This window comes from Mya arenaria, chromosome 6 (assembly GCF_026914265.1).
Source record: "Mya arenaria isolate MELC-2E11 chromosome 6, ASM2691426v1".
Lineage (NCBI taxonomy): Eukaryota > Metazoa > Mollusca > Bivalvia > Myida > Myidae > Mya > Mya arenaria.
In genome coordinates, this window is record NC_069127.1 from 67,507,265 (window position 1) to 67,530,818 (window position 23,554).

Sequence of the window (23,554 nt, forward strand, 5' to 3'; positions counted from 1 at the left end):
TGCAAACCAGTCAGTAGTTGGGGATTCAGATTATGTCTATATGTATGGTTTTAAAGGTCACATATGGGAAAATTAATCGCCAAATGTTTCTTTATGCATGTACACATATGTATCTTTGCGACAAACACTGTCTTAATTTACTTTAATTTGTATATTCGCCAGTCGAACATTCGACCATTTCCAGTCGATTATTCGCGAATGTTCAACTGCAAACCAGTCAGTAGTTGGGGATTCAGATTATGTCTATATGTATGGTTTTAAGGGTCACATATGGAAAAAATAATCGCCAAATGTTTCTTTATGCATGAACACATATAGGTATCTTTGCGACGAACACTGTTTTAATTTACTCTAATTCGTATATTCGCCAGTCGGATATTCGACCATTTCCAGTCGATTATTCGCGAATGTTCAACTGCAAACCAGTCAGTAGTTGAACATTCGCGAATAATCGACTGGAAATGGTCGAATATCCGACTGGCGAATATACCAATAAAAGTGAATTAAAACAGTGTTTGTCGGAGCCCCAACTGGCAACTACTAACTACCTTCCAACTTTACCGTCATGTTTCCAATTCTTATTTGCTTGTTAAACTAGATCTTTGTCGTTTTAGGGGTTTAAAACCTATACCTTGAACTAAATTAAAGGTTTATCGATATGATCGAATTAAAAAGCCATACTTATGACAAGTTGAATTTATAGGGTTACTTTACAAATGTATTTCAAAATTGCTATAAGTATCTGGTTAAGAGACACTATACTTAACAAACAAATAAAAAGGTTCACTTATTCCTCTACATTTGTTGCTGAAGGTATCACATATTCTTATATGATTCATATTATGTATGCGATTGCAATATCAGTTAAATGTTGTAACTATATTTCAGGTCTGAATATAACCGTTACAGGCATAAACTGCTTTGTAAGTGGAAACCAAGTATTAGGACCTGCTTCTAACTCAATAATGATAGCTTGTACTAGTCCTTCGATCTCCGAAGATACATTCGATGGCTACAACGTGCGCATAGTTAACAGTACAAGGCAGTGGAGTTTCGTCAGAAAGGAGAACACTAATAATATATTAGACAATTTAAAAGCAGGAGAAATATATCACATAGAAATATTTCCGTCAAAAGATTCTATCCCTAGCATAGAAAGGAAAACTATTGAAGGAGTAACAAGTAAGTTATATTAATACGAATTTAATTCCTTTTGGGATAAGTGTTCGAAAGTATTCTATTACTTTTAGGTCATACTAAAGCTTCACAGTAAGAACTTCCAGGTGAGTCAGCTGCGGAATTCTCTCTTTATGTCCAATGTTTTGTAACACTATGGAAAACTAGCTCGTTTTAGCTTTTAAAGGATCTGGAAATTATATATGTTCACTCTTACATCCATATTAATTTCCTCAAGAAACTTTTGATCAAACGAATTGAGCCAACAACTGGAAGCAGGGTTAAAGCAGGGTTCGGTGATTTTCACAACGACAAACCAGTAAACAACAATTATTCAGATATTTTGTATGAATTGGATGAATGTCAAGGGATGATGTTCATTGTTTTCAATCTTTCCTAATAGTAGTATAATAAGCGTTAACAACGGCGTCTTTGTAAAGTTCTTATGAATGAGAAACCCTTTCGAAAATCAAATAGTTTGATTTTTAATTTTCGTTTTAATCCAGATCGAAATTAGTTTTTCCATTAACCAAACTAACTTGAAAGTGGATTCCAGAATATTTCTTTTTAAAGATGATAAACAGTTTTAAACGTTATTTTAAAAAAGAAAAGCAAATGTAAACAAATGTCTTAATTGTTGTTTTTTCGTGTTTATTATTTACCGCATTTGTTTCCACAGCAATTGGAATTATTGCGATTCTTCGTAAGCGTTTATGGAACTTATATTAACGATAATGCCATTTATTGTGCGTATTCTGCGATTCGTTTGCCTTTATATTATTTAGTGTGTTGTTGTTTAAATCAACCTAAGACACCGAAGGCACCAATGAACTATATTGGAAAAATAACTAAACCCATTTAATTGAAAGGAATTATACGTCAAATGAAAAATTGCCGTTCAAGATTTTAGATAAGTTCGAATATATGCGCATGATTAAATGAATACTCGTCACAAAAGTAGAAAAAAAATCATACCATTGTAGTTAATCCATTCGTATTCCCGGTAAAATATTTCCAAGCCAGAAACACCGTTTAAATACATAAGGTTCATTAGATGAAGCAAATAACGAAATTTACGGTAAAATTAAATATGTTGTGAACAAATGTTTTGAATGCGTTTGATTAAGGTCATGATGACATGCTTTTGCTCGAACATTTATCAAAATACCCTTGCAATAATTGTTGCAAATAAGTTGGCATGCATATCATGTTTATGAAAATCTTCCGTAACCAAAATGTTCGGTCCTCTCACCTGCAGTTTGTATGAAAATCATTTAGAAAAGCACATATTTTTACATTTGAATGCTGGCAATAAAATTCAGTATACAATGAACTTAGTATAAGACGAAACATTAACTATGAATATTGTCGTGACTATTTAGAATTATGACATTTTGTTCTCGTTGTTTTCAGTGTCTTATCATGTAATCGATATTTTAATAAAACACACTCATAGATGTCTGTCATAGTCAGAAACTATTTGCAGATTCGTCACAAAATGTTGAGCAGAACCTTTATTCGAAACAACAGTTTTTGAGCATAACAAACTAAAAAATGGCGTTTCATGTATTTGTTTGTATTGGGGGGCCCTGAAGGGAGGCATATAGTAATCGGAGCGTATGTCCGACAATCCTTCCTCACTTGGGGTGCTAAGAGAATAGGTTTATTAGAGTAAATAGGTTATATGGTTGGAGGGGAGGTTGATTACGGCCAGTAAATGACATATTGTTTTGATGTCAGTTGGTCAAAGGCCAAGCTTGTGGTGATTTCGGGCAAAAAATCCGTTTCCGATCAATAAGTGAGGATCAGTTACGCACAGAAACCTCAAACTTGGTAGGCTTGTTAGTGATGACTAGAACATGAGCCCAATTAATGTTGAGGTCAGTGTATCAAACGCCAAGGCCGTGGTGACCTTGAGCTTAAATTCTGTCTCCAATCAATAATTAAGGAACCCTTAGGAACACATAGGCCCACAGACCTATACCTGAAGAATGCTTAGGCCCAGAGATGAATTGATATCAACTCAATTTTGCAGTGATCTTTCTTTTCGATGTACATACTTTCTTTTTTAAAGTGTTACAGGTCAATATTTCCAAACTTCACCGGAATGCTTCGTAGGTTTGTTTTACTTCTCAAAGCTATCCGGCAATAACGTTCAAAATAATAATTGCTTTCTGTCCCAAGAGGCCTTTCGGGGGCATTTGTCACGCTTCTCTGATAGTTCTTGTTGTTGTTTTTAGTGTGTGTCTTTTTCCAAATATATTATGGTATAAAATACCTACACTACATTAATATCATAACATTAAGGCATTTGATCAGATTGCGTTTTTGAGTCATATTTACTTAAACATTAACAACATTGATACTTCAAATGATTGGCATTTTGGAGGATAATAAAAAAAAACTGTAAAAGGAGTAAAATCAATCAAAAGTAGAAACAAAAGAACAATAGTTTTCGGAGATGAAACAGGAATGATTCGTTTGGGAAGGTAATGATTAAGTTTTACTTTTTAAGACATAAAATCTATGTATCCATATTCAAGGGTTTGTTTAAACTAAATCTCCTACAAAAATACAATCATTGCTTCAGACAGGTAAATGAGATTAAATTTGGTTAGAAATTTAGTTTAAACATACCCTCGTTATTGTTCGAAAAGTATTAGTTTGTATTGTAACTATTATAACTGTTTTATTATAGTCCGGGTCCTGGGTTAAAGAAGACTAAACTTTACCATAACCATGTGTGTGTTGCCTGTATACTTTCGATCATTCTGCCACAAAAGAACGGGCAAGATAAGGGTTTATATATATTACGGGCTTTTTAGGAGAACTGATCATTGAAAACAACATTCAATAGAGTAATACAAAGTACTGTATTTTATCAACATAACGACGTGATCATTTCAAACTATTTTAAAATAGACAAATGTTTTCACAAATCAGATTTTCCGACATTTTATAAAAAAAAAGTTGTGTACGATACAATCTTTAAAAACACTTCACTTTAAATCAATAATTTAATAAAATTGAAGCCATAATAGTTACGGTAAATATAATTTAGGCTTGATATGCAATACGAAATACTTTTCTATAATTAACAATTTAAGTTTCATGTTAAACGCAGCATGTTTCCCCAAAGGACAATATCTGTAATAGTTTCGTTTTTTTGTTTGATTGATTGATAACGTCATAAATTTCGATAAAAAAACCATAAAAAGGATTGTGAAGAAAAATGCGAAGTTAAGTATTTCTATTTTGTATCTTGCTGCTATGATGACATGGATTCAAATGTCAACTAATTATGAAATATCATTACCTTTACTGCTAATAGCTATTTGCATGTTGAATATTCAACAGCAGCAGCAGCAACAACAACAGCAACAACTATAACAACAACAACTTTAATGCATTCAGGCAATTATGCATATAGCATACAAACAGTTTACGATCAAACTGGCAAAATTAGCGTGAAGCATAATATTATAATGTGAACACAAGATGAGGTACAGTGATTGCAAAAAAGTAGTAGTATCATTATAGAGTGAAATATTTCACAGTAAAATGCAAATATAGGAAGTTTATATAAGAATCTTTTTGTGGTTAACAATTTGCTTAAAACAGAATTTAGACAATAAATTTATCTAAGTCCAACCTGCTTCGATTAAAAAGTACTTCAGGATCATGAATATGTATTCCGGTTATTTTTAGGTAACGTTAAATCAAAGTCGTTGCCTTTTTGTTATAGGACTAATTGTTTAACATTACTTTAACATTATCTTATTTGTAAAATTACAAAACAATCAGTGAAATCACCTGCAAGATGTCGAAGTATTTTTCAATTCAATCGCAGTCAAAGTTAAAATCACTACATGCCAAGTGTGTATAGCTGACCACACATTACTGCATGTTATCACTATTCGGATTATTTCCTTTTGTCAAAAGAATTATTAAAAAAGAAAGGTGAGCAGATTTCTCTACTTTTCCCAAAAAAGGTTTTTGTTTTTTGGCAATTTTACTTACATACCAATACCGTTTTAATTTAAATGTATGTCATAACAGGGATTGTTCTAATATATTTTTGTTAGAATAGTGTTAGTGTCGTAACAGTAGAGCCACGTTCGTTCAGCGTTCTCATAAAGATTTATAGAAATCTCTGTATCCGCCTGGTCGTTCAATCGTTTGTTCAAAATGAATCTGATAGGCTTCATCGGGTCATAGATGTTTTGCCAGGAAATTTGAAGCAGTGTTACTGCGGAATTTGATATCGACCATATGTACTAGATGGGTTATGTACATATGCTACTTTAAGCTCACAATCATGATATAATTTACTATCAGTTTACACAAAACCAAACCAAATGCAAGCCTTATATTCACATATATTATTGTTTTCAGGACCAACAAGTGAAGCAAACTGGAGTTTACGTTCTATTGATACCAGTTGGTTTTTATTTGAAAACAATGACACATCTGCCGATCCACTGAAAACATATAGTGTTGAACTTAATACAACGGATATTAATTTTTCTACAAATTGTTCATCAAAAACCGAAAGGGAAGAAACTACAATTTGTTCGATACTTCAAAACGAGTCCTATCTTAACATTTCGAAACTCATTTCAGGCAGTTCTTATGAAATACAGATATTTTCTCAAATTAAGTTCAACGGTATAGATATTAAAAGCAATACACCTCAGTTCTTCGTCAACTACACAGGTAATTCAATTATTCTTTTTCAAAAACAGCAATTTTCAGAAATAATGATGTCCGACAGCAATAATTGAGAATGTAAGTTACTTAAATAAATAAAAATAAAAAAAGGTAAAAAACAATATTGAAAACGTTTGCTATCAAAAGCATGTTTAGTCGTCACCACATCAAAGGTAATATTTTCCCCTTTGAAACGATAAATTCATTTTCTAGAACATTATTGAAGAATCTTAAAGTATTCGTCCAAACCATTTATGATAATACCTTGCGTTTTTGTATATAAAAAAAATAAAAATAATAAAAGAAAATGTAATAATCATTTATAAACGACATATTCGATTTATTACATTTGCAAAGTTGATTATTTGCTTTTCTTTTATCTTATATTTTAGTTCCTGAATTGCCTGATGTTATTAATATTCCTCTTGGCAATATTACCCATGACAGCTTCATCGTTTCATTCGAAAGTAATGGCAACAATAGATTCACATATTGGAGTGTAGTTGTGATCAACAGTGAAACAGGGAAATGGGTAGCAGAAGACACCCGTCCTTCTGACGTCAAAGCACTGCAGATATCAACAAATATCACCTCTTCAACATTTTACGTGGTTCAGGTCCAGACGCATGTTCCAATGCAATCCAGCGATTTGTTTAACACAACTTTCAATACAAGTACATTCATTTGTTATAATTTATAGATAATGCTCCTTATTACACTTCAAAACTTGAAATAATAATAATAATAATAATAATAATAATAATAATAATAATAATAATAGAAAAAACACGGACAAATTTAAAGGTCGTCTAAATTAATATACTAATTGTTATTAGATTTCACACGAAAATGCATTTATAATGCATGTATGATATTAAAACTGACCATCCTTTATTTGTAGGACCTCGGCGACCAAACAGTGGCGTTCTGGTGAAAGCAAATGTGACCGAACGTGAGATAACGTTATACATAAAGGAAAGTGAAGAAGAGCGTTTTGATTATTATTCTTTGATCATTACCAGTACAGATAAAGCCTTGTTTTCACTCACTGGCCCTTCAAATGTTTCTTGTGAGCAAATCGGAAATAACTGCACATTCCCACGAACCGCCAATTTTTCGACGGAAGTAACAGTAAAGAAACTAAATTCCGGGAAATTTTACTCAATACATCTTTATTCAATTTTTAATGGACTGCCAAGCCTTGAATCACAGGATTTGTCTTCGTACACAGGTAAATGATCAAAATAGCGCTATAAATTGAAAAAAAAAACAAGACCATTTTCATGCCTTTACATAAGATTTGCCAATTCTTACATTCCATATTATACGAGTACAATTGGACTACTTATTGTTTTGAGTATCGTAACATAGATTATTTTAATTGACAAAATACTCAGGGGCAAAGTTTTCTATAGGCCGTGTAAAAATTCAAAATTAAAACATGAAATTATACGCAATCAACTTCAGTTACAAATAATAAGACATATATATGGATGGTAAAATGTGAGGATACTGATGTTTTTGAAAATATACGAACCATTTCTATAAAAGACAAGAAAAAAAGCCCCTACACATCATTTTCGGCCAAGTTAATCCCTGATATTGATGGCGTAGATTATGTAAATCTTGTACTCGTATTGTGTTCCTTAAGATTATTGCACTTTTAGCAAAATTTAATTTTCTTGTTTATTTATAAACTGTTTTGGTTTAATTTTATGCTTTACCTATTTGATGTAAAATTACAATTTTAAAGGTGGCATTCGTACTGCTATGTTTTGACATGCTTTATACCTTCTTATCAATGTTTACCCACATGTATTTGATAGTGCCTGCCTTGCCGCATTTCATTGTCGAAAATATATCATCAAATGGCTTCTTCGTGGGTTTTAACGAGACGCAAACAAATTTTCTCTGGTGGAATATAATCGGTATTGAAGAAACTTCAAACAAAGTACCACGATCTAGCCTTTCGTACAAGTTTGAAAACCTGCTTTCGGGTCATCAATACGATCTCGAAATATATACCGAAGTTGATGGTTTTATTTCATTGAAGAATTATACAGAAACCGTCTTCACTTGTAAGTATTCAAAAACATAGCAATAAGTGTTAAATAATCGTATGTCACTTTTTTGAATATGCATTTCAATGCAAAGCTTCGAACAAATATTAATGAGTGTTTAACTTTTAGTGCCTTCAACGCCTTCGCTGCTTGAATTCCCGATCGAATATGTAAAAGAGAACAGTTTCAAAGCAAACATCACAGTGCCAAATACAAGATTCGACAATCTGAGTATTAAAGTCTGTGAGGATTTAGAACCGTCCACCTGTTACACCAGAGAAGTTAACAACACTTATTTTAATGGCCACGACAGTGTAACGAAGCTTTTGTCTTTTGAGAACTTATCGTCAGCTACAAATTACAGCGTAACTGCTAAAACTGGATTAGCAAACGGCGTGAACAGCGTTACATCATTCGTATATTACATGAATACAGGTAAACGTATACATACTGTTGAAACCTTTCCTAGAGTATTGTAAAATTTATCTAAAATATAGCAATGTTATCAATAACAATGATATGTGGAAAAATAATGATGCACTAAATCAGTTTCTAAAATAACTCTTCATTGTTGCATTTTATTTTAGTTTAATTATTATAATTTCAACAAAACACATGCATGAGGGAGATGTCTTATGAGTATGGTATTCGCCTATCACCCATTCGGTAATGTACTTGAGCCCAACATCTTCTTTGCTTTTAAAAAAAGACACTTGTACTGATTTCTACCCAGTTATCGGGTCAAGGGTGATTATTTTCCACTTAAAGCTATCTTCCCAATCGGTCTTTAATAAATAAGAACAATACTCATGTATACAATAATTGTTCCATATCTAATTTCTTATTCTGTTTCATTTGATTGACATGTCATTTCAGCTCCTGTACCTCCAAGAGTGCATTTGGAGTATGTAGAGGAAACTTTGATTGAATTGAATGTAACTGGAAACACAGAACTAAAAATTGATAAGTACTGCATACAATTGAATACATCGAATTGCTATAAGATAGATGTTGACACACCTGGAACCATTATTATTTCGAACTTACAAGCTGGTCAAAACTACTCCCTGAAAGTTTATACTGTTTGGAATGATATTGAAAGTGAACGATTTAAAGAAATCGAGACATATACGAGTAAGTAAACAGAGTGTTTGTAAATATTTTTTAATACTTATTGAGCCTTAAACAAGAACCCCCCCCATCCAAAAAAAAAAGAAAAGAAAAAGATCAGATGAAAGAACGAAGTATAACAGCTAAAGTAAATAAATACAATATTTTTAAGAATCCTTGATGATTACTCTGAGATATTTAAACATAGCATTATTATATATTTATTTAACGTTAAGAGAACTATGCCACTTAATTATTTTAATGAAAGCGATGTAAGCTTTATTTTACTTTTTTACAATTCTCTTCACAGGCAATAGAAATCGAATCGAAAAAAAATAATTGTATGTCATAATCTCAGAATGATAATGTAAATAGATATTTTTTAATACAATTAACTTAGCTAGTTTCAAAACAGTAACTGATAAACGTATATTTTTATACTAAGATATTTGAACATTGCTTTCATCTCGCAAGTGTATTACTTGTGTAAAATTTATTAAATGAAACCCGATATTGGATTAGTACATGTTGACTACTGGTTGTAGGTAAAGTTTGAGTCACCATTGTGTTTTTTGGCGTTATAATCTATAAAAAACCTATTCCCTTGGTTCCTCACCAATAATTATTTAAGATTTTTTGGCTTTCTTTTAAATTAACATTAACGTTGCAATCTTGTGACGTATTTAAATAAAGTGGTATTTTAATTAGCACTGTTTTAAACGCCATAAAAACAAACGTCCCATTTTTAACAAAAGGGCATTAATTTAACATGATATGTCAAAAAGAAGATTTGACAATACCTGGTTTCGATTGTTCGGTACTAAAGTATGCTAAAGTAAAGTAGTAAAGTGTGCTAAAAAACAACAAAATCCATGCAGGAACTTCAACGTGTAAGACTAGTCGGTGCCGGTTCAGTTAAGTGGCATCATGACTATAACTGAAAATATTTCTTATTTTCATTTAAAATATTTTAGAACCTAATCCAGTTAAGGCGGACGAAATAGACGTTGATGTGGTAACTAATTCAACTCTATCTGTTGTCTGGAACAAACCCCCAGCATATACGCACGGATACGAACTACAATGGAATTGTGAAAGCCCAAATATTGGCACAAATATGGAAAATGATCAGGCTCAAAATGTCAAGTTGTTATCAGCTACTGTTTCCAATCTTGATCCAGGAACGTTTTGCAATGTTACAATTACGGCATATATAATAAACTATGACAACGCTACTCTTCAAGCAATGGGTGTTTTCAAAGTTATTTTAAACAGCACATTGGAAGAAGGTATGAGTGTTCTGTACGGGTATGTTTCTGATATTTTATATCATTGTTGCTGTTCTTTTTATTTAATGGTACCTTCATCTTGTAAGATTAAAAACCTTTAAAGTAGATTTCAACCTCAGTTTAAGTAAATATTCGGTTAAATATATTTACAAACTGAATTCATTACGCATTGTTTTCGAAATATTTCAAACTTGGCAATTGTGATATATCTTCCGGGGATAGACGTCGTACTTGCTAATGAATATGTATTATCATATTTCTCCTTTTCAGCTATTTGGTTAATAAGTTTATTAATTAACACTATTTGAGTTAAACTTTAAGAAGAAGAAAATGGGAGATAATAACAACGCTCACTAAATAAACATTTCTTAATTAAATCGAAAATTTAACCGTCCATACAACCTTTATTTGTTACTTGGATGGAATTATTCCGTTTTTCGGTTATTTTAATCATCCTTTCAATACTCACTACAAATCATAATTGCTGTAACTCTAACTTTTTAATGGCCAAACATAGACACATATACTTTCGTGTGCAATTTAAATACACCGATTGAAATACTGGTACATATCATATACGTCATGTACATGCGTCTAAAATAGTATTTCCTTGCCAATAATTGTCAGAAATTGTGAAGGAAAATGCTTATTTCTGTAGCAATTCAATGACGTCAATTCACGTTTCATATGTGCAAAAAAAACTTAAATAAATATAGTTATTTTATGCTACTTTTAATTGAAAAAATGACTGTTGATGTCTTAAAAATATAACTGTCACAAAATTAAACCAATAGTACAGTTCCTTTAAATGTGTCCCAGCATGTTTGCACAGCATGTTTGTTATCTGCGATAACGTCGTTAGTTTGTTTTTCAATTTGAGCTTGGGGGTGTCTTTTTTAGATATAAAAAAGCAGGTTTAAAGTTAAACATTAAACAAATTAATGTGTGGCATTTCTGCTTATGCATGTATTTTAAAACACCTTTGAACAAAACACTTTGCAGAAATGAGTATTTTTATGAAAAATACAAAACATTTTTGGTCCGTCCATATTCCGACGTCATCCTTTTCTGTCACTCATTTCGGTAATAAAAGCTTGATTCTCAGACAGTTTGCATCAGATTTGTTTATTATCCTTTTGTTTAACAATAATACATAAATGCATTAAGTCACAAAGTTTGGAAGCATCATACACATGCATACACGTTAAATCACGAAACGTATCCCTACAACACTATTTAAAATGTGCCATCTGTCTAAGCATTTCATCGTTAAAACAATCATCAAAGCAACATTTGGTTAATGTTTTTTACACCATTTAGTAAATGCGTTTTGTCTAGGTTCCTAAAAATAATACATTAGTTTATGTTTCCACCAGATAGTTAGAGAAGACGTCAAAATCATAATTAGTTACATAAGAAAGTCTACATGTATATTGAATGGCCCTCGAAAATTAGATATATTGACTTGAAGGCGTTTAAAATGAATAATTTACAATAAAATAAATCAAAACACTTGCTGTTAAAATATATTTCATGTTTTTAGTTTTGACCAATATGGTGTGATCTCAATCATCATATTATACTTCAACCAATATACAATGCTAAGGCCTTCGTTTGTTCTTGAAGTGTGTGCCTTTTAACAGCGGCCTCGTTACAAATTTAGCCACTGGGATTGTCCCTGAAGTTTCAATTGTACCTGTATTATTATTCAAAATCAACGTTCTGAAAAAAGAACCATTACTCATGTCTTGCAGACCAGCTGTAAATGTTGATTGTTTAGAAGAGATAAACAGGTTTAATTCTCCTTGTTTATTGTTATACAATGTAAACTACAAGGACAAGCCTAGAGCTAAAATACTCTGTGATTTAAATTGATGTGGTAAATTTCAATTTTTACGACATATAAGCGACATGGTTGCTTAGGCAAACAATGTCTTATTAAGCATATATATATAAGATTAATAGACTTAATTAATTTCAGCTCCGGGAATCCCAGAGTCGATAGAAAACACAGATTTGACATCAAGAACAAGCACAATTGAGTTGCAAGAGCCCAATAAAAGAAATGGTATTCTTCGAAGATATGATATTTGGGTCCTTAACAATGAAACAGAGACATGTGAACAATTGATGACGTACAAGTGTACGGACTGTGACGGATCTTCGCCAAATGCTTCAAATTCGGTACGATGTTGTGCATGTTAATAACATGTTGACATACTACATAGAATGCGAAAAAAGTATACTTACTATATATATACAGTGTGTTGATTGAACTTTTGGTATGCATTTGGTGAAATATAAAATCCTTTCAAATAAACACTTACTTGAAAATCAACATGTATTTCAAAATTGAATTGGTATTCTCTAGCCTGTTGATATCAAATAGGCATTAGATAAGAAAAACTGTCATGATGTTTTAGTCTTATGTATAGCTTTTAAACCAGAATGTTTCTAACTCGCTTAAACTCAGAAAAAACGTACTAACTAAACTTAAAAAAATCATCTCAAATTTGGTGAAGCACGATTATATTTGATTGCTGAACAATTGCTATGAAGTAAGACTGCAAATATGTGGCTGGTTGTAATGGCAGTTCTGGCATTAACCTTGGATTGCAACTTTGTGAGTCACCTTTCACAGTTGTTTGCACGTATTCAGCAAATAGCAACGAAAGAAGAATGATAAAATGATAAAAACTAACTAGTCTATCGGTTTAAGCAAGTAAGTTATTGAAAAAATACTTGCTTTTAGCAAACAAAATATAGTTTAACATACAAAAGTTATGCAAAGTAAACGTGATAAACAGAATAATTAATATTAATAAGGTTGTTTTCACCATGTGTTTGTTTATGTTATAGGGACACACACCCAATGCATATTAGATGGCACCGAAAGGTACAACGCCAATTTTAACAAAAAGATACAATTGCAAAATACTGCAACCATTTAGTGAAGGGAAATAAATAATATGAAGTCCATGTAAACGTCTGATAAAAAAAGAAATATGACTTGATCGAAAAACTAGCGAAAAAATACGACGCTACATTATGTACGCTTTCATAACATGACTTAAACTCGTAGTGCTCCAGTGATTTGACCCTATATTTAGAGACTAGTGTCATACACTAACGCATTTTGACGTGATATCCAAACTTTTGTTATTTCGTGATACCGAAATGTTTGTTTTCACAGAATATCATCACAACAAATACCGTATACCTGAAAATATCAGGGTTGATCAAATGATCTCTTTTGTGTACCTCATGGTTCAATAGTCCTACAACTACATATATTACCGGATTAAATGTCTGAATGTCTTCAGTCTGTTAGCATCAAGGCTAATATGACTGTACTCTAATACATGACTATTAAAAATAAAATAAATTCTATAGTTTTCAAAAAAACTTTTCAGGTTCCAAACACGTGTATCAAATCGCATTCTGAAATGTTCTCTAAAAGAGACGCGACTTTGTCTTGGAAAATTCAACAGCTTCACCCATTCCGAGATTACTCAGCGCATGTTGTTGTTTACACGACTAAACCAGGAGGTGTTTCGGCAATAACGTTTGAGACACATGAAGACGGTACAGCTATATTACGATCATAATTGTCCCCCGAAAATTGAATATAAGACATAACCGATTAGGTGTAGTATATAGTAGATATTTTGTATATGTTATACACATATAAATATGTTGGTCTTTCATTATCTATATTATATGGCTTATTCATCTATAAATTGTCGTATGTTTACCACTATTGTTTTAAAATTGAGGAAAACTCGATATAAGTATTAAATAAGAAAAGTTAAATACATAAAAACAATGTGATATTTAGTTAATAAAACTTTTTCTTTTTAACTCGCTTAAAGTTCCCGGTAAGCCAGTGGGACTCAATGCAAGCACGACCCACGACTCGTATTCTCTTCAATGGAGTCCTCCAGAGGAACGCAATGGCATTGTGCTTAACTACACTGTTAAGGCTGCTTACTATGAACACGCATGTGGAGGTTTTGGCCCTCTGCAAGTTGAACGTTATGGCGTCGAATTAGATCCGAAAACAAAGTTCACTCAGAACGGGCTGCATGCATATTGGCAATACAATCTTACAGTAGAAGCAACTAATGCAATTGCCACAGGAAAACCGTCTGAATTTATATCAGTTAGGACAAAGGAGACAAGTATGTATAGATTTAACATTTGTTATTTTAGTTGAATATGCTTAGGTTATGTTGTAAATGAAATTGAAACACAAATGCTTGTAAACCTGGTATTAGAAGTCAGGAAGAAAAGTACCTTTCGTTACTTAACTTATTTTGAATACACCTTTAATTATAAATTTCTTTATTAGACCCTGGATCAGTACAACAACTTAATTACCAAGATGTTTCTTCAAAAAGTGTTGGCGTGTCCTGGACAAAGCCTTGTTTTGCAAATGGAATACTAACGGGATATTCAGTTAACATAACAAAATTGTTATCACAAGGACAAGAAGAAAATTCGTATACTAAATCATACAAAATAGATGTAGCCAACGATTCAACGTCCATATATGATTTACTCCCATACAGAAGCTACAAGGTTGAAGTGTATGCTTTAAATAGCGCAGGTGATGGCGAATTATCGAATGTTTCGTTCCGGACGAAAATTGACTGTAAGTTAATGGAATAACCTTACTACCAAAATGGGGTTGGAAGGGCCCTGGCTTGTAATTTAAAAACGACGTTTCATGTATAATCGCATTTTGAGGAAAGGTTTATATGTGTTGGGAGCGTTAATAATGATTGGACATCAATAAATGTAAAGAATTTAAAAAAAATCGCATTCAATCGCATGTTTGATGCAGGACGTTGTAAAGAAACATTGCTCGACACTTTTAACCCAAAAATGCATTTATATTTTTATATGGTTGCTTTTCTCCTATTTCTTACCTAATTTGAACCATTATTGTTTCAATATACTTCATTTTTGAGCAAAATTTCTGAAAAATGGCACACGTATTTTTAATTTGATAGTCCCTGTAGTTGTAATTGTTTTATTGAATGATACTGTGTGGGTATGTCTTTTATCATTACACGAGGTTGTACATTGATACTCCCATTTCTTACATAGTTCATACAATGGTTATTTCATTCAAATATGTATTTTCTACCAACGAAGCATCATTCTTATATCGATGTCAATGTTTTTTTTATTTAAATGTGATTAATATTTATATTTTAAAGATCCAGACAAACCAATCAAGGTGTCCACAAAAAATAAAACCTCGTCATCTCTCCTGATTGAATGGGAAAAGGCTGTCCATTTTAATGGTCCAACTAAGTACATAGTACATATAAACGATTCAGTGAATGGTTCCATTAGAATTCAGTCGTGCAAAACTAGTGTTAGTAATTGGACGGGTAAGTTGCAATCAATGTATTCATTATATAAACAAGCGTTAGTAAACACATTTAGTTGTATGTAAAAAACACGTATCAGAAAGGACAATCATATTAACTTCTAACAATGTAGTATTCTAATATATATATATATATATATATATATATATATATATATATATATATATATATATATATATATATATATATATATATATATATATATTTGTTCTGAGAACAACGAATGCTATTCAAAAATATATTTACATGTTACAGACACGCTGGCAACCGATTGCAATGTGCCTGGTCTTGACGCTTACTGGGAATACGACATCGTTGTTGACGCAATTACGTTTGAGGAAGGTTTTGGCGAATTAATAGAAAGCTCGGAAAGGAAAACATTTCGAACTGCCGACGCCGGTGAGCATTTAATATTGATGAAAATGTGCATTTGTAAAAATATACATTCACACCGATAATACATCAATATTTTATTGTTTAAATAACTATACGATAAATAGTTAAGGCTTTTCATAGTAACATTAAGCACGTATATGTAATAATTATTGATAACATCGTAGTTCCTGGACCTGTAGCACAATTCGATGTAACACCAGAACAGAATGTGTTGGAGGAAAGGAACTTTCATATTGACTGGAAAAAGCCTATTGCTAGGGACTTAAACGGCGTCCTAACAGGATTTGTAATTCACTATCAAAGTGAAAAGGCAAGTTAGCTTTTACATATGATATACGTATATAAACTATTAATTGTTTTTTCTTACACTTTTCCTATGTATTAGTTTACACCGCGGAAAACCTTCAAAGTCATGGCAGTGAAGACTGTTTTGTTGAAATATCGATCGGGATCCGCATTAGAAAACACATTTAGTAGTGGTACAAAGCACACATCATTTCATATTATTTGACCACCTTTGTTTCTTAGATTGAGGTACGTGTTGGTCCAAACACAACAAGCAAGACGTTATACCGCAATGTAATTGGTAGCTACAATGTGTCGGTTAGTTTGTTTAAACATATTTTCTGATAATACAAAGCTACGTTCTCGCGCTATATCATGCAAAAGAACGTAATAAGTGTGTCTTTACACACCTTGTTTCACAACGATGGTTAATAAATAGGTTTAAAGTTTCTCAAAGAAAGATTAACCAATGATATTTTTGTCACTTTCAAGCACTTTGAGTTTGATTGGACCTTTATTATTGAATACATCTTTTTTGTCAAGGAATTTCTATAAGTAGCTCGGTGTATGTGTTTTCTTTGTTTTGTTTTTTTACACTGCCCGAAATATTTCAAAAAGCTTAAACAAACTAGTATATACCATCACAGATACAAGCACGTACAAGTGTAGGGCCTGGTGCAGCTGTCCATAAAGAGATCACGGTGAACCCTGGAGGTAAAGACACGTATTTATAAGTATGCATTAGATCGTTTCGTACGAGTTTATTTTTTTTAATTTAAGTGTCCCATGTCATTTTCGTATTGGACATGCAAGGCTTATAAATGTATCAAATGTTTATTTGCTAGTCCAGTGGAAAAAGGAAATTAGGCCGACGCGTCGGGATCGAGATAACGAATAATTATGTACATATTTATTCCCTGAAGAGTAATTGCAATATGTGAAACATATTTTTCTTAAATGGATTCAGTTCATTAAACAATGAAACCAGATACCAAAGAATGAAACACTAATTTAATTTACATTGGAATGTAACAAATGATATTCTTGTAAATTATTAAGAAAAGTCTTAACTCACTGGTTAAAATTACATAGTAATTATTTATACTTGTATATTCAGTGTAAGAGCAGTGTTCAAGCTGAACAATCTCAAATAAAATATGTCAACGGTCAACGGTCTGATATTAACTAGCCTGATAAAAAAGAATTGTCAATTTAATATATCATATATCATATTTTCAGAAGAGTTCTATAGTACGCATGGGAAACATATATACTATTCTTTTACAGCTCCGATAAAAGTTGACGAAAGCAAGAATCCATTGATGCTAAAGGCGTCCGTGTCTGTTGACGATGACGAGAAGCAGATAGCAGTTACTCTTCCACTTGCAGAGTTTCTTTGCAATAGGACTAATGGTCCACCAACTATGTGGGGCATTGTAGTTGCAGAAGCAGATGAGGCAGCTACAGGTTAATGGCATATCAAATCAAGTTTTCATCAATATGTTTTTTGTGGTGGTACAGTCTTTCATACATGTTTTATTTCTGATTACAAAGATTCCGTCTCCTTTTGCTGTTGTTTGTGTTTATAATAACACTCTTGGCGAACCTTAAAAAGGCAGACAATTCAAGAGCTGTCTTTTTAAAGAACAACACCTTTGTTTGTAATAGATCCGTTTAAAAAGAAAAACACTAACTCGCAAGTAGTATTTGACTACATATCTCTGTTTTTCCATTATCTGATTTAAACTTACAGGTTTCTTTATTCAGATCAATGACAGCTATGGTTTAACAAATCAGTTGAATAAAACTTTTAGTTGTCTGGCTATAATGTATTTTAAAGTTTACCACAATATACACTTACCAAGTCCTTGGTTTATTAGCATTTTAATATCATATCGTTTATAACATGTATTGCTCTGCTTTACACATTCAAAGTCCATTGTTTTGTATTATAGATACCGCATTTGCTGGTAAAAGAAACGACTTTCAAAAGAAGATCGATGACATATACAAGACCTGGTTTCAAGTAGACGGCTTAAACAATATCCCCCCATATATTGTCACAAAGCCAAATTGGAAGCCACCATGCTCAAACAGTAACGAAATCAATTCTGAACACTTTTTTCAATTTTCCATTTACACACACAACCATATACTGACAAGTACTTCGACCGCATGTAATGAAACATGAAGAACTGAAATCGATTCGTAAAATCAATTATATCATGAATCTCAATGTTCAATCAAATGTTTTAACCTTTTTCAGAGAATCGGCGAAAGCGTTCTGCAACAGATGATTCGAACATATATGTCATTGGAAATGACGTGTGTCATGGTTCTTCTACTACAAAGGAATATTGCAATGGGCCTTTACCTGATGGACGCTCTTTCAAGTATACAGCTTCTTCATTTTCAATGTCATTACAACAATTCCACACGTTAAATTATCCATCTGGTTGAATGCAAGTATAAACTAACTAGATCATTAAAAAAAATTAATACTCGTATTTTGCATTCTCTTCAACGGTTCCGTTGCTTCCATGTATACTAAAACGTTTAATTTATATTAATGATTAGGGTAACAATGACAGTATGTTTTTTATTTGCGAAATCATATTCGAGTTCATACGAGTTCAGATGTAGACCTTTTTGCGGATACCGTTTTAAGCCGGTTGTTTCATCAACATCGCTAAATAAACTATCCATTTCAATGCGATTGAATTGCTTAACTATCCAGGCTAAACTCCGCAGTGTAGAATGCGACAACAGGAGGTATCCGCGAAAGGTGTTAAAGCCTATTCAGTTTCTTGTTCATCATAATCCAGTAATGTAAATTTAAAATGTTCCAAACACGAAGGATAAACCCAATGCATGTACGTTTCTATACATAAATTTGTCTCATGTCGCAATATGCGTCATTATTCACAAATGCGATTTGGTTTCTTACAGAGTAAAATCCTTTGTTTGTACGGACTACGGCTGCAGTGAATCTGTATACTCACAACCGATAGAAACAGGTAATTTGGATATTTACGAGATTTTCCTTTGTCCTTATTTAGCATTAAAGTATTTACAAACAATGTGTTTATTTTTTTGTCCTTATCAATCGGGTTATTGTATTTCGCTTACAACTACATTATTATTGAATATATTTTTTTTTGTCACAGTGAAAATACTCGTAAAAGGTACAGGTCATTGGTGCTTGTTGTTTGTTGCAATCTTGTAATTTGATCGTGTACAAGCTATCGGTTGCATTTTGTATGACTAACTACAGATTTATGAAAAATGATATTCTACTAAAATACCGTTTTCCTAAAACTGAATGTCTTAACAATCGAAATGCATGTACACATTCAGGAAACTCTTTATCATTAAACAGTACAGCGAATGAAGACAAAGCTTTCATTCTTGCTGGAAACCCACAGTATTTCTCAAAACTATAGATACTTTTCTCGTTGTTTAAAACTATACTGTTCTGATTGAGTCTGATCAAATATGCTTATGAACTTTATATAACTAATTGAAACACAACATACAACCTATGTTAACCTCCATTTAAACAGCCCTTAGACTCACATTATACAATTGACACATGGTTTTATCAAGTATACGTAACCAGTGATGTGTTGTGAGAAAAGATTCAATATTATAATAATAGTTTGATATATGGTTTCGATACTTACTTAACTTGTCCTGGCTACATATTCAGCACATGTTTAAATCATCTCAATTGTATTTAAGAATGACCTATCATTTAAATCGAAGAAAACTGTTTCCGAAATATAGTTTGTATATTTATTGTTGTTTTAAGTTTCATTAAGTTTAGAATTGATTGCAAGTCTAAGCTATTGTAATTGCATATTAATACCCACTTGTGATTGTTTTAATTGATTATTTAATTAAGATTTAAATATAATTTATATAATTATATCATACAAGGTTATGGCCATGCGTTCAAATTTTGGCATTACTGTGCACGAATGTCTGTTCACAAATTTATGAATACAGAGTTTTATAATTCACTTTTCTATTTATTATTGGTAGCATTACGATAACAACGAATGTGCAATTTCTAATTATAGAGCCTAATATGACAGCGGCATTTGTGGGCGGAGCAGTATCAGCGGTTGTTGTTCTGGTCCTAGTTGTATTGGTGATCTTCTTTATGAGACGAAGACAGGCAGCGTAAGGAAACATAATTTTTCATAAGTTTTTTTTCTAAATACTTTAAAAGCAGGCATCATTTACTCACCATTTTCGTTATTTAGAGAGAAGTTGCAGCACTACTACACTAGATATTAACACTCGTAATTCTTACCATTTAGCTTGAAAACACGACATACTGTGAATGGTTGTCAGGCTTCTGATTTGCACACGCCAAGCTCAAAAATTATTCTGAGTGCAAATTTTTTAAGATTTAACATTAGAAGAAATTTCCTTTATAGGTGTTTCAAAAAGGACACAGAAAGCATTTCACATACTTCCAGTGACCAATTCGGTGAAATGGGGACAATGCAAACAAGGGAAAAACCTGTTGCTGTTTACAAGTACTAATGCTTTGCTATTGGCTTTTTGAGTATTGTGCACAGCCTTTTTAACTATCTCTTAGATGAATAGTTTTAATGATCGATGTTGATTTGGTCAAATCAAGCCTCAATTACCCGAACAATATTAAGTCCCATGTACAAGGATCGAGCTATGCGCTCTTTTTTGTTTTGGTATATGTTGAGTAAAATTATCATTTTAAAGCGTGTGTAGAATTAAAAATGAGTGTCTTGTATATCGGAAAGACAATAACGATAAACGATGTTTTGTGTTTTAAATCGGCTAATTGAAATAGGAAAATTAAGAATGTGAACAGTTTGGTCAATCTATCATTTAAAATAATTTGTGTCGCAACACGACATGTTTTGACATCAAGTCGGTAATTTCCATTTGTAAAAAAAACTCTCTAATGCATTGTCAATTATTTGAACTACACTTATATCTATGTCAATAAACGATTTCCAGGAAAATATCGTTTTAGGCCAAAATTCATTTGTTTAGACTGCTATAATAATTCAGAAGCAAGCAAATGAGCCTCTCGTTGACTCCTTTTCAGACCGGGTCCAGTTAAACTTACTGAGTTTCCAGACTTTGTAGAGAAAATGCACAAGGACAGTGATCTTCTCTTTGCTGATGCTTACAAGGTTGAATTCGTACCATCGTTCATTTGAATTTCAACCATAAATCATGTCTCAAACTGAAACTGCAAGCATACTATTTTCACGTATCTCTCAATAACTAGCATTATGTTTTGAGTCACCAATTTAGATAGTAGTTTATATCATAATAATCTCGTTATACGAATATGTATTTGGGGTATTTTTTAGAACAGACGAGTAAAAGTTTAATTCAATCACCCGTTTTGCATTTATCATCTTTTTTAAACATTTATAATGCACAAAAGTGCAATGTCATGCACAACTAAGAACACTTAGTTTCATTATCAATATACCAACACGTTTGTTTCATACGTTCCAGGCTATCAAGGAAAAAAGCCCTAAACATCCTTGTACAGTTGCTGAATCTCAGAACTGCAGAGCGAAAAATCGATATACCAACATTCTGTCATGTAAGTGTGTAAGTTGCTGAAACAACGACATAAAAACAAGTTATCATTTGTGTTTGTTAATTCATGAAAACTCAAGTTCCTATTGTAAGTGATCATAAACATTTATTGAATTACCTCAGTCACAAACCATACCATGTCATGCTAATGCTTTCAACTCACGACGATATGACTTATATCTATAGTTTTGCATTTATTCATAAATACTGGGTCTGAGTGACATCAATTTGGCTTGAACCCCTCATGGGTTTTACAGTGTACCGTACCAATGCGTACCAATGAGGTTACACCAACATTAATAAATTACGATATTTTGATATGTGTTTAAGATGTGTTGTCTTGTGGTGCTGTGTCTCTTGTTTGAGTTTGTTTGGTCTTGACCCTTGTGTCTCTAGAAGTACATAAGCTGCAATGTGATCAAAATATATATCTGAAAATATTGACATTAAACCATTGTAGGATTTAGGAACTTGAAACAAAATATCAAAATAAATGTAACGTCGGCAGCAGGAATCGACCCAGAGCCCTCGCGGTCTAAAGGCAGAGATTATAACCACTACAATACTCATACGAGTTTATAATACATATCAACACAATTTGACATTTACGAAAAATTTGTTCAACATTGGAGCTGAAGTATTTTTATTGAAATATTTATGTTTGTGTTTTGAAGATTTCTAGATCAAACTTTTAAATAAAGTTCAAATTCCTGAATATGTTTCACTATACATGAAACCAGATATTCATTTCTTTATTGGTAAATGAACACAAATACATTGGTAAAAATAGTGTATGCGCTTTTGAACAGGATCTTGTTTAAATTGCAGGCTACTCAGCTTGTTCTGAGGTTTCCATTGCTTATCTATATTTGCAGTTGACCACTCTCGAGTAAAACTTCGGCCGTCCGACGATGTTGACGGATCCGACTTTATAAATGCAAATTACATACCGGTATGTACATTTATAAAATATAGTGAACTGGTAAGGGACCACTTTTGCCCGTACCAATTCATTGCCCACCCTGTACATCATATGTTATCAATTATGTCATAATTTCTTTCATACTAGTGTTAGTTTGTGTTGAAATGAAATTTCAAAATAGGAAAAACAAATGTATATTTCTCTGAAAATATTAGCAATGTAATTCAGATATATTGAAATTGCACCATGTTTTTTTTTAGCGAGGGATTATCGTTTTTTGACTGCTCAACAAAATGGAAAATATTTTACCAAAAAACAAAATACTTTAAATCATTGTTACAGTACACTTCGGTGAATTTAATGAGTATGTTTGGCACGTGCATTCGTTCGTCAAATAAGGATTCATTATAAACCTTATCATACCATTTTATAAATAGATACCGTACTTGATAGGGACGCCTTCGAGCCCGGAAAAGGAGGCTTTACTGGAAGAAACTCGAGAGATACTGAATATTTGCGAATAAACATCCTAAGGGAAAACGTAAGGCCCCTGATCTTAAATTCAGTATGAATTATAATTCAATTTGAGTATAA

General features: G+C 32.3%; 1 protein-coding gene across 2 annotated transcripts in view; it reads left to right on the forward strand.

Annotated features, from left to right (window-relative positions):
• Positions 1-23,554, forward strand: part of LOC128238635 (receptor-type tyrosine-protein phosphatase eta-like) — a 105,647-nt gene that overhangs the window by 74,941 nt on the left and 7,152 nt on the right. The window contains exons 10-36 of one of the 2 annotated variants that reach the window (XM_052954751.1): positions 889-1,182; positions 5,572-5,892; positions 6,279-6,560; positions 6,788-7,117; positions 7,713-7,964; positions 8,076-8,381; positions 8,823-9,080; positions 10,031-10,345; positions 12,327-12,529; positions 13,759-13,930; positions 14,218-14,526; positions 14,697-14,999; positions 15,571-15,747; positions 16,003-16,146; positions 16,308-16,453; positions 16,672-16,746; positions 17,076-17,142; positions 17,716-17,895; positions 18,384-18,524; positions 18,695-18,821; positions 19,378-19,445; positions 19,596-19,613; positions 20,511-20,613; positions 20,874-20,975; positions 21,530-21,617; positions 21,952-22,042; positions 22,914-22,990. In XM_052954751.1, the coding sequence (XP_052810711.1) occupies positions 889-1,182; positions 5,572-5,892; positions 6,279-6,560; positions 6,788-7,117; positions 7,713-7,964; positions 8,076-8,381; positions 8,823-9,080; positions 10,031-10,345; positions 12,327-12,529; positions 13,759-13,930; positions 14,218-14,526; positions 14,697-14,999; positions 15,571-15,747; positions 16,003-16,146; positions 16,308-16,453; positions 16,672-16,746; positions 17,076-17,142; positions 17,716-17,895; positions 18,384-18,524; positions 18,695-18,821; positions 19,378-19,445; positions 19,596-19,613; positions 20,511-20,613; positions 20,874-20,975; positions 21,530-21,617; positions 21,952-22,042; positions 22,914-22,990 (4,949 nt within the window). The remainder of the gene's footprint in view (positions 1-888; positions 1,183-5,571; positions 5,893-6,278; positions 6,561-6,787; positions 7,118-7,712; positions 7,965-8,075; positions 8,382-8,822; positions 9,081-10,030; positions 10,346-12,326; positions 12,530-13,758; positions 13,931-14,217; positions 14,527-14,696; positions 15,000-15,570; positions 15,748-16,002; positions 16,147-16,307; positions 16,454-16,671; positions 16,747-17,075; positions 17,143-17,715; positions 17,896-18,383; positions 18,525-18,694; positions 18,822-19,377; positions 19,446-19,595; positions 19,614-20,510; positions 20,614-20,873; positions 20,976-21,529; positions 21,618-21,951; positions 22,043-22,913; positions 22,991-23,554) is intronic. The other variant, XM_052954752.1, reaches the window with a different exon arrangement.